Source organism: Dendrobates tinctorius, unplaced genomic scaffold (assembly GCF_039654945.1).
Source record: "Dendrobates tinctorius isolate UK_male_01 unplaced genomic scaffold, ASM3965494v1 ptg000357l, whole genome shotgun sequence".
In the NCBI taxonomy this organism is placed as follows: Eukaryota; Metazoa; Chordata; class Amphibia; order Anura; family Dendrobatidae; genus Dendrobates; species Dendrobates tinctorius.
In genome coordinates this window covers 919,231-932,778 of record NW_027362023.1, presented here as the reverse complement: position 1 = coordinate 932,778, position 13,548 = coordinate 919,231, and the positions used below count along the sequence as shown (strand labels likewise).

The window sequence follows — 13,548 nt, the reverse complement described above, 5'->3', positions numbered from 1 at the left end:
CTGCAGCTCTGGAGGTGACTGGAGGATAAGACATGATGGAACAGCAGAATAGTGACTGCAGCTCTGGATGTGATTGGAGGATGACACAATAACAGCAGAATAGTGAGTACAGCTCTGGAGGTGAGTGGAGGATAAGATAATGTAACAGCAGAATAGTGACTGCAGCTCTGGAGGTGACTGGAGGATAGAGCACGCCCAGGAAGAGGAGGAGCATCTGTGCTGAGCATCTGCAGGCTAGGGCCTTGCTAAGCTCCTGGGAAGGGAGGTTTTTTCCTGCAAGGACTTTCCATCTGCCCCCTTCCCAGGAAAGAGGACTTTCCCTGGGACTGAGCGCCGGGGCTGTGCCCCTGGCTCCCACCCTCCGGCAAGCCAGCTGGGGGTGGGGGGCCTCAGCACCATCCGGAGGCCAGGGTGCAGCCAGCCAGTCCCAGGGAGATGGGGAAGAGACGGAGCCAGGAGAGAGGGGGTCGCAGGACCCAGGAGCCCCGGGACACCGGGCCCCCCGAAGCTGGTACCGTGGCGGCTCCTCCTCCCGGAGGAGTGGCGGCCCAGAGCAGAGGTGCAGTGGCAGAGCCCCCCAACATCTGGGGCTCCAGAGCTGAGGGAGAGCCATCCACCATCTACGCCTCCCGCATCCATGCGCACCTCTGCGAATATGAGGAGGCCGCCAAACAGCTGAGAAAACTCCGGGAGGAGTTAAGGGGAGCACGAGCGGTGGCTAAGAACCGGCTCCCCGCCTCGAGACGAGCTGAGGTCTCCGCCACGGTGGAGAGGCTGAAGGGGGCTATCAGGGCCTTGGAGGAGATACGAGCGGCTATCCTGAGTGGGAGCGGCCCCTTTGCAGAGAAACTGAAAAACGATGACCGGTTTAGAGCCATGACCGGAGGGTCTCCTGGGGGGTCGGGAGGCCCCTGCCAGGTGGAGGGCCAAGAGGAGGAGGATGGCGGAACATCTACGCCTGCCCCACCTGAAGGCCTGGTGAGCAACAACACCCAGGTAACATGCAGCGGGGTGGCCCCTGAGCAAGTGGCTCTCCCACCGGACTCCAGTTACTCGGAGGAAAGTGGGGGCGAGGGGGAGGCTGGTGGGAGTGGGGACAGTAGTAGTGAGGGGGGCTGCCTCGTCCTACAACAGGTGAGGCAGATCGAGTCCCCAGAGCGGTTTGGCACACTGCTCTTTGGGGATGAGGTCTGCCCTGAGGACGAGGCAACCGGAAAGAGGAAAAAGAAAAAAAACAAGCGCAAGCCAAAAAACACCGTGGCTGACAAACTTATGTTTGTCCCTCTTTCCGGGGCCCCTCTGTCCCGCTGTATGGAACCCGCTGCCCACCCCGGCTCGGGCCCTGTGGTGGGTCCGCAGCGGGGGCGCGGGCAGAGTGATGTGTGCCTGGACCTTACCGTCACATCTGGTGGTGGCGGTGAGGGTTCAGGCAGCGACATGGAGGTCGGTGCTGGTGCCAGTGGTGTAACAGCCGCTGGCGGTATTGGCAGTAGTGGTGTCCGGGCTCAGTCCCCGGTGGCAGGGGGGGCTGGCCTGGCGCTCAGCACGGGTACAGCCAGGACCGCACCTCCGGCGGTGAGTGCTGGGGTCTCTGGATCCCCCACGCACGGGTCCGTTAAGTCTGGTCCACTTATGGGGGTCCAGAGACCTAGAAAGGGCGTGGAGGCTGCTGTGAAGCAGCAGCTAAAGAGATGCAAGGGGCTGGTAGCTCCTCTGACGGCGCCCGTGGCAAGAGCGGGGTCCCCGGCGCGTAGACCCAAAAAGGGGTCCGTGCTGGGGGCACCGCCGCCGCTGGGCGACGAGGGGGAGTGGCCAGCCCTGCCAACATCAAGTGGTGGGTTCAGGGGCGCAGTGACAGTCCGTGAGGGGGGTGTGGCCTCCCCGAGTGTTGCCCAGCCTGCAAAGGCTGCGGCATGCGGGGGGGGCGTGTCCTCCTCGGCCGCTGTCCCGCCCGCTGTGCCCGCGTCACCTGGGGAGGGCGTGGCCTCGCAAGGGGTCACTGCTCTGCCCGGGGTGGCTGCGGCCGGCGGGGGGGGCGTGGCCTTGGCGGGCCCACTGCCTCCTGTCCCGCCTACCCCCTCAAGCAGCATAGTGCCCCCAAAAGTCGGTAGGGAGTTGTCGGGGTCCCCAGCCCGCTTACCTCCATCTGGTGGTGCGGGGGCTCTGGCGCTCCTTGGGAAGCCGGCAGGGGCGAACAGCAGAGGGCAGGGTGCGGTGGCAGTGGCCGTCCCTGCCCTCAGTGCAAAGATACCGCAAAAAGAAAAAAATGTGGAGCCAGAGAACCCAGGAGCTGCTGCTGCTCCCAGGCTCGGGCAGGGCGTACTGAGTGCGCTCTGCTCGGAGGTATTTAAAGGGGCAGCGGCACTCTTGGACAACAGTTGGAGCAGTGCCAGCAGCTCCAAGGAGCAGAGCACTGGCCAGTCAGGGCCCCCAGCAGGCAGGCAGGGGTACTGCAACACCAAGTCTGCTAATGTAAATAGTGGTCTATCTGGAAGTGAGAGTGGGAGTGAGATAGGAGATATTTTTGAAGAGCTGTTTGAGGACATAAATGGTGATGTGAGCGATATGGATGAGGGAGTGAGTGCGAGTGTGAATGTGGCAGTAAATGCTGGAGTGAGTGCCGGAGCGAGTGGAAATAATAAAAGAGTGAACGGGAGAATGAATGAGGGTGCTGGCACAAGTGGTGGTAGTGGTGGGAGGGCTGGCCCGTCTGCCCCCCCATCCGCGAGGCCCCAACGTAATTATGCGGGGGTCGCGGCTGGGGGTCGGGGTGGTTCCGGGGGGGTCTCCTCGCCTCCGGGCTCCGGGGACGGCGGTTTGCACCGCCGTTTCCTGGAGGCCCTCCAAAGGGGAGAAAGATCGATCATGGTAGAGGGGAGGACAGTGGACCTGTCTTTCTGGATAGAGAGACATGGCCTAGCAGCCTTCCAAAATCAAAGGGAGGGAGGGACTGTTTGGTCTCTCCCCACAGCCGGGCAGGGGCCGCCAAGAAGGAATGTGGTCCGTCTTAGGTGGGGGGGCAGTGAAGCTTGTCCACCTAGGAGCAAGGTGGTGGAGCTCCTCCTTAAGATGGGCTTCGGGGCGAATGACATCTTTGCCCTGATACACCCTTCGGCGTCCCGCTTCTTCGACGTCAGCTTCGTGCGGCCAGAGGGGCTTGAGCTCTTCTGGTCAAACTACGAGCTGGTGCGAGAAGAGCCCGGATGGCGAGACTTCGTGGCTCAAGCGGTGTCTCGCCAAAATTCCGTCAAGCGAGTGACCGTGGTTACATGTAACGAGTCACTCGCAGGCGTGGACATCATGACGTGGCTTTCCCGTTACGGGGAGGTCACCGAGGTCCCAAAAAAGAACAGGGACGAGTTTGGCATCTGGTCGGGGGGCTGGACCTTCATGGTCAAATTGAAGGTTTCCGGCGGCACGGTCACCCACATCCCTTCCTCGGCGTTCCTGGGAAGGGACAGGATCCTGGTCTTCTACCAGGGGCAACCGAAGGTCTGCCACAAGTGCGGCGACCCCACTCACTTCAGCGCCAACTGCAAGGTGCAGAAGTGCGCGTTGTGTGGTGGGGTAGGTCACCTGGCTGCCTTGTGCAAAGACATTCGGTGCCACCTGTGTGGTGACCTGGGTCACCCTCTCAGCCGCTGCCCTCGCTCTTTCTCTAATGCCGCCACAGGCCCGGTGGGGGGAGACCTCGGGGGGGCAACCCCCGGTGGCGCTGCTTCTGCTGTGGCAGGTGGTGGCGAAGGGGGAAGGGCTGAGGGGCCAGTGAGGAAGGGCAATGCTGCAAGGGGCCCCGCGTACCAGCGGAGGCAGGAAAAACGCCAGGGAGGTAAGGGACAGGTGGAGCCTCGGGCAACCGGGGTGATGCCTGCTCCTCCCTCCAGGCCCGTGGCCAAAGCCTCTGAGGCCCTGGGGGAGAGTGCGGTGAGTGAGGAGATCAGGAGGATGGAGAGAGAGGAGAAAGCGGCTGACTCGGACAATTCCTCTCAGTATGAAAGTGTTGATGAGGATGTCCAAGAGCAGCCTACAGCACCAGGTGGCAAAACCAGGCGTGCCAAGCGCAAAGCGGTGGGGAGGAAGGCTGACAAGCCTTCAAAGTCCCCCCCGCCCCCGACCACAAGGGTGCATACGGAAGGGCCCGCTGACCCCCCTCTGATCAGACTCTCCAACCGGTTCAGCGCCCTCGGGGGTTCAGATGATGAACCGCAAGACGAGGGTACTGGGCCGGGGGTAACACCGGAGGGTCCTTCGGGGGATGGCGGAGTCCGTTCCTCAGGGGGCATTGCTCCTCCTGAGGGGGGGACAGACCTGGAACCCGGGGGCGAGGACACCGGGGGGGGTGGGATGGACACGTCGGGAGCTTCCCTGAAAAGGAAGGTGTCTGACCCCTCCCCAGGAGGAGGTAATAGCGGGGTAGGGAAGAAATTGGCCATCCAACTCGATCACCCATGATGGCTGAACTCGCCCCGTTGACGCTGGCGTCTATTAATGTCGCCAGCATTAAGTCAGATGCGGCTCGCTTCACGGCCTTTGATTTTTTCTCCCGGATTGAGGCAGAAATTTTATTCTTGCAAGAGACCAGACTAACAGACATGGGGGCCATCTATAAATCACGGAGGGAGTGGAGGTGCGGGCCCTCATACTGGTCTCTTGCGGCCGAGCCGTATAGCGGGGTGGCAGTCCTTTTTAAGACTGCAGCAGTTGAATGCCGACGGGTTACTGAGTTGGAAATGGGGAGGTGCCTGATCCTAGATGTCTTCATGAGGGGACAAGAGCTCCGGCTCATCAACATCTACGGCCCGCAGTCCAAGTGGGACCGCAAATGTCTCTTCCTGAGGATCAAGCCCTTTCTTTTTACGAGCCGACAGGTGGTCTTCGGTGGGGACTTCAACACCATTACGAGGTCCCGTGACCGGGGGGGTCCCGGAGATCGCCTGGCTTATGATAGCGTCGCGTTGAATAGCATAGCCAGTGAAGCTCGCCTGGTGGATGCCCACATCCGGCACACTCCAGGTCACGGAGGTTTCACCTACCATAGGGGTAGCTGTAGGTCTAGAATAGACAGGTTTTTTTTGAAGGAGGACGCCATCTTTTCTGCTGTGTCCGCCGTTGAGGTGGAGTTCTCCGATCACTGTTTAATTTTCTTTTCTCTGAATGTTGCAGAGACTCCTCGGATGGGAAGAGGGCTGTGGAAGCTCAATTCGTCCCTGCTGGAAGAAGCGGAGGTGAGACAATCCTTCGAGGATTTTCTTCAGAGCCAGGTACCGCTGTTGGATCTCTGTAGTAGTAAGTCAGAGTGGTGGGAGATCTTCAAAAAGCGGGTGGCGGGGTTCTTCCGTCAGCTCTCGAGCCTCAGGAGTCTGAACAGGCACCGCTTGTACCAGGCTCTGGGGAGGAAACTCGAGCAGCTTGTCTCGACTGGAGGTGACCGAGAGGAAATCTCCAGAGTGAAATCTTTGCTCAAGAGGTGTCAGTATGATAGGCACACATCTTTGGTTTTTGAGAGGGACTTCGGGAAGTACCGCTCGCCCGACCCTTACAGAAACTGTAAGATGTCAGTGAATTGTAAGATGGTGACAGGACTGATCGACAGTACGGGGTCCCTGAACAGATCCAAATCAGGGATCCTGGAGGTGGTCAGATCCTTCTACTCACACCTCTTGGAAAAGAAGGATCTGGATCGGGACAGGATGTCGGCTTTCCTGGCTGAAGCCATCCCTGAGCCAGGGGGTGACCCCTCTCTTGGTGTTTTGGCAGAAGAAATCAGGGAAGAGGAAGTGAGACTGGCCATTGATGGGCTTCGGCTCAAGAAATCGCCAGGTCCGGATGGCTTAACATCTGAGTTCTATAAGACTTTTAGGGACTCCTTGGTCCCCCTCTTGACAGGGGTCTTTAATGAGTGTCTCTCCTCGGGCACTCTTCCCGGCTCAATGAGGAAGTCAGCCCTCATTATTCTGTCAAAGGGTAAGGATCCGTCCCGAATCGAGAACTGGCGTCCCATAGCGCTTCTCGATACGGACCGGAAGGTTCTGGCCAAGGTGCTGTTTAATCGGCTGGTGAAGTTTGCACCCCGGCTCCTTTCAGGGGCCCAGCATTGCTCTGTTCCAGGCCGCAGTACTTTTAGTGCTGTGCTCGGTGTCCGAGAGGCAGTGGAGCAGGGTAGGGCAGGTCACTGGAAGGGGTACTTGCTGTCATTAGATCAAGCGAAAGCCTTTGACCGGGTCAACCACGAGTACCTCTGGTCCGTCCTTTTGAGGTATGGTCTGCCTGGGAGGTTTGTAAAATGGTTAGAGATCTTGTACCAAGGGGCTGAGACTTTTCCGCTGGTGAATGGTTGGTCAGGTCGTCCTTTTGAGGTGGGTTCTGGGGTCCGTCAGGGCTGTCCGCTGAGCCCGCTTTTATACGTGTTCGCGATCGATCCCTTCTTAAGGAGGGTAGATCGTGGACCGTTGGCGGGAGTCGGGATGGACCGGGCGGGCTCTGGCTCCTCTCTGAGGGTGGTGGCGTATGCCGATGATGTTTCCCTGTTCGTATCCTCGAGAGGGGAGGCGGACTGGGTCATGTCGGAGGTATTGCGCTACTCGGAGGCATCCGGGTCCATGATCAACCGGGATAAGTGTGAAAGTCTCTGGCTGGGAGGGGGAGATCCTAGTTTTGATCTCCCGGACACCCTTCCAGGGCCCCAGGCCACCGCCAAAATTCTAGGCATCGAATTTGGCCCCGGGGACTACCCCCAGCAAAATTGGGAGGGCAGACTTAAGATCGCCGCCCAAAAGGTGGACCAATGGAAGGGTTGGTCTTTAACCCTGAGGGAAAGGGTTGCCCTGGCTAAAGGCTATCTGCTACCTTTATTGATATACCTGGGCAGTGTGTGCATCTTGCCGGAACCTCTCTGGACGCGGGTCTATAGCCTGTTCTTCCAATTGTTATGGGGGAATAGGCTTAACCTAATCAAGAGGGAGGTTACATACCGTACGAGGAGACTAGGCGGGTTGGGTATGGTAAACCCGGTGGTGTTTCTAGTAAACACCTTTCTTAAGACTAACATCTCCAACCTCTGGCTAGAGAGGGCTCCTCCGTGGGTAGTCTCCTGCAAGGGTTGGCTTTGGCCTTTCTTCCAGGAATGGGAGACAGGAGGGCGGGTGAAGGACCTACGCACACCTCATGGGCATCTTCCGGCTTACGCTACCCCGGTTCTGAAGGTGATCCGCCGGTGGGGTCTGGGAATGTGGGAAATCAGGACCATGTCGAGGCAGTGCCTTGACAGGAGGGTCCTGTTGACCCATTTCCAGAAGCCCCTGGCCCTTAAGGATTGCCCAGGCCGGGATCTGGAGGTCGGGCTGGGGCTTTTAAATTCTAAGCGGATCCCCATGAAGTTTTGGGACTTGACCTGGCGTTGCTTCCACGGGAGGCTGTATGTAAGGGACAACTTGAAGTGCAGGAACTCCGATGACCGGGGTTGCCCTCGTGAGGAGTGTGGCGACGTGCTGGAAAGCATGGAGCACTTCCTGCTTCATTGTCCCTTTAATGCAGAGGTTTACAACAGGGTGGGTGCCTCCATACGTTGGCCGCGGCTGGCGTCCCTCTCCTACACTGAATGGGCCTATGGAGCGTTCAGATCCCTGGGTGGCCGGGACCCGTGCACTTTATTCCTAGTCAGTGCAGCGGTTAGGTTCCACACTTGGAATGCACGGTGCCTAGTTACGACGCGGAAAAAAACCCTCCCAAGGGATGAGGTGGTAGGAAACATCTTGGGTGACCTGGTGAAGGTCCGTTCTTTGGAGTTCGAAAGGTTGGGTGTGAGGAAGGCCTCTTGGCTTTGGAGAGGCCTCTCCTTTTAAAAACGCACTCAAGGGAGAGCTAGCTCCGTGTGAATGAGGGTAGGGATAGCATAAGTTTCACTGGGTGTGTTAGGGACAGAAGTAGGGGCAGATAGGGACAGGGAGGGACAGGCACTGAGGGACAGATAGAGAGTTAGTTATGATAAGTTAGGTAGAGTAGGGGCAGGTAGGGACAGATAGGGACAGGTTTCTTTTTTTTAGGGACAGAAGTAGGGACAGTCTTAGTTCTTGAGGGATAGGATGAATGTGTTAGTGAGGGATGGAGCCTCTAGAACCCCGTTTTCCTGGTGGTGGGCTGGTGCATGCCACCTTAGCTTTTTGTTTTAAAAACAGGACATATAATGGATATTGGGCTTACAGGTGCCAAACTTGGGCCTTGGGTATGTAAATGCTGTGTTTAGTTTGTATATTAATGCGTAAGTAGATGGGATGGTATTGAGAGTTTTGGAAAATGTCTTTTGGTTGTGCTTTGGTAAAAGGAAAAACATATAACACACGTTTTTTTTTTTGTTTTTTTAGTTAGAATGTGTGGATGGGGTGTAGTCAGGTTGGGAGGGGGGTGCATGGGGGGTGGTGGATGGATGACCGGATGCCAAGAGCAACATGAAGGAGCAAAGGAGCAGGGCAGGAGAAGTAGACTCTGCGGACCCTGGAAATAATTTTCGTGTGGAATTAAAAGGCCATAAACTTTCGTGGACCAGATTTTGCAGTGACAAGGCTACAAACTTGTAGGACCTGCGGTGCAAGGTGGTGGGGAAAAAAAGGCTGCGAACTTGTTGCCATGTGTGGGAGGGGAAAAGAAAAAAAAAAAAAAACAAAAAAAAAAAAATCTTTGCTGTGTAATAGGAGGTAAGGTTTGTCGGCCAAAGTGGCAGAGTTCTTGTTTTTTTTCAAGGCGGAGGGCCAGGAAAGGGTTATTTTCGTTTGGTTTTTGTAAATAGTAAAATTGTAAATAGTAAACTAGTAAAATGGGTGAGGTGTGAATGGGGGTGAATGGGGGTGAATGGAGTGAGAGTGGGGAGAGGGGTTTATGTTTCTTTGTATTCTCTTTTAAGTGGATTCCTGCTGGGGGACCCTAAGCTGCCAAGCTCAGTGGAGGACAAGGAAAAGATTTGGACTTTCAGTTGTTTGCGCATGTTTTGCACATTTTATGTCTGTCTATGTTGGTTTTCTTTAGTTTATGTATTGTGGTTTGTTTCTGAGTGTAATTTTGATAATTTTGTAAAATAAAAGAGTTGGAGGATAAGACACAATAAGTGCAGAATAGTGACTGCAGCTCTAGAGGTGACAGGAGGATAAGACATGATGTAATAGAATATTGACAGCAGCTCTGGAGGTGATGGGAGGATAAGACACAATGCAACAGCAGAATGGTCACTGGAGGATGAGACAATGTAACAGCAGAATAGTGACTGCAGTTCTGGGGAGGTGACTGGAGGATAAGTTATGATGGAACAGAATAGTGACTGCAGCTCTGGAGGTGAGTAGAGGATAAGACACAATAACAGCAGAATAGTGAGTGCAGCTCTGGAGGTGAGTGGAGGATAAGACATGATGTAACAGCAGAATAGTGAGTGCAGCTCTGGAGGTGAGTGGAGGATAAGACATGTAACAGCAGAATAGTGAATGCAGCTCTGGAGGTGAGTGGAGGATAAGACATGATGTAACAGCTGAATAGTGACTGCAGCTCTGGAGGTGACTGGATAAGACATGATGTAACAGCAGAATAGTGAGTGGAGCTCTGGAGGTGACTGGAGGATAAGACATAATGTAAGTGCAGAATAGTGAGTGCAGCTCTGGAGGTGACTGGGGGATAAGACATAATGTAAGTGCAGAATAGTGAGTGCAGCTCTGGAGGTGACTGGGGGATAAGATATGATGTAGGCGCAGAATAGTGACTGCAGCTCTGGAGGTGACTGGAGGATGAAACAATGTAACAGCAGAATAGTGACTGCAGCTCTGGAGGTGACTGGAGGATAAGATATGATGGAACAGAATAGTGACTGCAGCTCTGGAGGTGACTGGAGGATAAGATATGATGGAACAGAATAGTGACTGCAGCTCTGGAGGTGACTGGAGGATATGACATGATGGAACAGCAGAATAGTGACTGCAGCTGTGGGTGTGACTGGAGGATAAGACATGATGTAACAGCAGAATAGGGACTGCAGCTCTGGAGGTGACTGGAGGATAAGACATGATGGAACAGGAGAATAGTGACTACAGCTCTAGAGGTGACTGGAGGATAAGACACAATAACAGCAGAATAGTGAGTGCAGCTCTGGAGGTGACTGGAGGATAAGACATGATGTAACAGCAGAATAGTGAGTGCAGCTCTGGAGGTGACTGGGGGATAAGATATGATGTAAGCGCAGAATAGTGACTGCAGGATAAGATAATGTAACAGCAGAATAGTGACTGCAGCTCAGGAGGTGACTATAGGAAAAGACACTAACAGCAGAATAGTGACTGCAGCTCAGGAGGTGACTGGAGGATGAGAATGTAACAGCAGAATAGTGACTGCAGCTCTGGAGGTTACTGGAGGATGAGACAGTGTAACAGCAGAATAGTGACTGCAGCTCTGGAGGTGACTGGAGGAAAAGATATGATGGAACAGAATAGTGAGTGCAGCTCTGGAGGGTAAGACATGATGGAACAGCAGAATAGTGACTGCAGCGCTGGAGGTGATTGGAGGATAAGACACAACAGCAGAATAGTGAGTGCAGCTCTGGAGGTGAGTGGAGGATAAGACATGATGGAACAGCAGAATAGTGACTGCAGCGCTGGATGTGATTGGAGGATAAGACACAATAACAGCAGAATAGTGAGTGCAGCTCTGGAGGTGAGTGGAGGATAAGACATGATGTAACAGCAGAATAGTGACTGCAGCTCTGGAGGTGACTGGAGGATAAGACATGATGTAACAGCAGAATAGTGACTGCAGCTGTGGGTGTGACTGGAGGATAAGACACAATAACAGCAGAATAGTGAGTGCAGCTCTGGAGGTAACTGTAGGATAAGACATGATGTAACAGCAGAATAGTGACTGCAGCTCTGGAGGTGACTGGAGGATAAGACATAATGTAAGTGCAGAATAGTGAGTGCAGCTCTGGAGGTGACTGGGGGATAAGATATGATGTAAGCGCAGAATAGTGACTGCAGGATAAGATAATGTAACAGCAGAATAGTGACTGCAGCTCAGGAGGTGACTATAGGAAAAGACACTAACAGCAGAATAGTGACTGCAGCTCAGGAGGTGACTGGAGGATGAGAATGTAACAGCAGAATAGTGACTGCAGCTCTGGAGGTGACTGAAGGATAAGATATGATGGGACAGAATAGTGAGTGCAGCTCTGGAGGTGAGTGGAGGATAAGACATGATGGAACAGCAGAATAGTGACTGCAGCTCAGGAGCTGATTGGAGGATAAGACACAATGTAAGTGCAGAATAGTGACTGCAGCTCTAGAGGTGACAGGAGGATAAGACATGATGTAACAGAATATTGACTGCAGCTCTGGAGGTGATGGGAGTATAAGACAATGTAAGAGCCGAATAGTGACTGCAGCTCTGGAGGATAAGACACAATGTAACAGCAGAATAGTGACTGCAGCTCTGGAGGTGACTGGAGGATGAGACAATGTAACAGCAGAATAGTGACTGCAGCTCTGGGGAGGTGACTGGAGGATAAGATATGATGGAACAGAATAGTGACTGCAGCTCTGGAGGTGACTGGAGGATAAGACAATAACAGCAGAATAGTGAGTGCAGATCTGGAGGTGCCTGGAGGATAAGACATAATGTAAGTGCAGAATAGTGACTGCAGCTCTGGAAGTGATTGGAGTATAAGACATGATGTAACAGCAGAATAGTGACTGCAGCTCTGGAGGTGACTGGAGGATAAGACAATGTAACAGCACAATAGTGACTGCAGCTGTGGAGGTTACTGGAGGATGAGACAGTGTAACAGCAGAATAGTGACTGCAGCTCTGGAGGTGACTGGAGGAAAAGATATGATGGCACAGAATAGTGAGTGCAGCTCTGGAGGTGACTGGAGGGTAAGACATGATGGAACAGCAGAATAGTGACTGCAGCGCTGGAGGTGATTGGAGGATAAGACACAATAACAGCAGAATAGTGAGTGCAGCTCTGGAGGTGAGTGGAGGATAAGACATGATGGAACAGCAGAATAGTGACTGCAGCGCTGGAGGTGATTGGAGGATAAGACACAATAACAGCAGAATAGTGAGTGCAGCTCTGGAGGTGACTGGAGGATAAGACATGATGTAACAGCAGAATAGTGAGTGCAGCTCTGGAGGTGACTGGAGGATAAGATATGATGTAAGCGCAGAATAGTGATTGCAGCTCTGGAAGTGACTGAAGGATAAGAAAATGTAACAGCAGAATAGTGACTGCAGCTCAGGAGGTGACTGGAGGATAAGATATGATGGAACAGAATAGTGACTGCAGCTCTGGAGGTGACTGGAGGATAAGACATGATGGAACAGCAGAATAGTGAGTGCAGCTCTGGAGGTGATTGGAGTATAAGACATGATGGAACAGGAGAATAGGGACTACAGCTCTAGAGGTGACTGGAGGATAAGACATGATGGAACAGCAGAATAGTGACTACAGCTCTAGAGGTGACTGGAGGATAAGACATGATGTAACAGCAGAATAGTGACTGCAGCTCTGGAGGTGACTGGAGGATAAGACATGATGTAACAGGAGAATAGTGACTGCAGCTCTGGAGGTGACTGGAGGATAAGACATGATGTAACAGCAGAATAGTGACTGCAGCTCTGGAGGTGACTGGAGGATAAGACATGATGTAACAGGAGAATAGTGACTGCAGCTCTGGAGGTGACTGGAGGATGACATGATGGAACAGAATAGTGAGTGCAGCCCTGGAGGTGACTGGAGGATAAGACATGATGTTCTTTATAATTTTGGAGTAATCTCTATTCTGTACCACTTGCAGGACAACAGGACTTTCTGCTTCGTGCGCTCACTGAAAGGTTTGACTCTGAGCATCACGAATTAAAGGGACAAGAGTCCAGTAAATTCGGGGGTCCTCATGGTGCAGGGACCCTGTAGAGTGCTGAAGGGTCTGATGAGCGACCACCTCACCCCGGACCCAGAGCGACAGCCGTGGTGGGATCTCAGCAGGACCTGTCCTCGCCCCTCGGGACGCTGCGCCATTTTTCTATGCACATTCCCTATTACCTCCCCCAGGCAGGTGAGCGCCGCGGCATCGCCAGTCACAACACACCACGCAGACCGCTAAAAAGGGAAAGGAGTGAAGCGCGTCATCCCCCGATGTAACGAGAAGTGAAGCGTTCGGACCACCGCACATTCCTGGGCTCGGCCTTATACATGTGATGACCGGCGCGGGGCTCAGCCGTTACCTAGGGGGGGCTGCTTTGCGCAGCGGGTGGGTTCTGTCCTCTTGCGCTCTGGTGCTGACATTCCGCGCCCGATTCATCATTTGCAGGCTTTGTGAAGTCACTTTTCTTTTTTGTCTCATGTCCGTCGAGAACTTTTGCACCAAATTCTTCAAAATGTCGCACGCGATTCATGAATTTTGCACAAAATAAAAAATGCTCTTAAGTTTTTTTCTCACTTTTCTTGTGACTTTTTAGCACAAAAAAAGTTGCACAATTGGAGCCAATACCTCCGGCCTGAATAACATCACTGGAGGACTGGAGA

At 53.8% G+C, this 13,548-nt stretch overlaps 1 protein-coding gene across 1 annotated transcript; it reads left to right on the top strand.

Moving 5' to 3' along the window:
- Window positions 1–244: 244 nt before the first annotated feature.
- Window positions 245–13,461, top strand: LOC141075478 (uncharacterized). The gene is made up of 2 exons (XM_073562555.1): window positions 245–996; window positions 12,821–13,461. The coding sequence occupies exons 1-2, from the start codon at window positions 436–438 to the stop codon at window positions 12,881–12,883; spliced, it is 624 nt and encodes a 207-aa protein (XP_073418656.1). The 5' UTR covers window positions 245–435; the 3' UTR covers window positions 12,884–13,461.
- The last annotated feature ends 87 nt before the right edge of the window (window positions 13,462–13,548 follow it).

Bases quoted from the DNA above. Each gene is read 5' to 3' on its own strand.
- LOC141075478 (XM_073562555.1), top strand. From the start codon at position 436: ATGGGGAAGAGACGGAGCCAGGAGAGAGGGGGTCGCAGGACCCAGGAG. The intron at 997-12,820 runs GTAACATGCAGC...TACCACTTGCAG, and splicing joins TGGTGAGCAACAACACCCAG to GACAACAGGACTTTCTGCTT.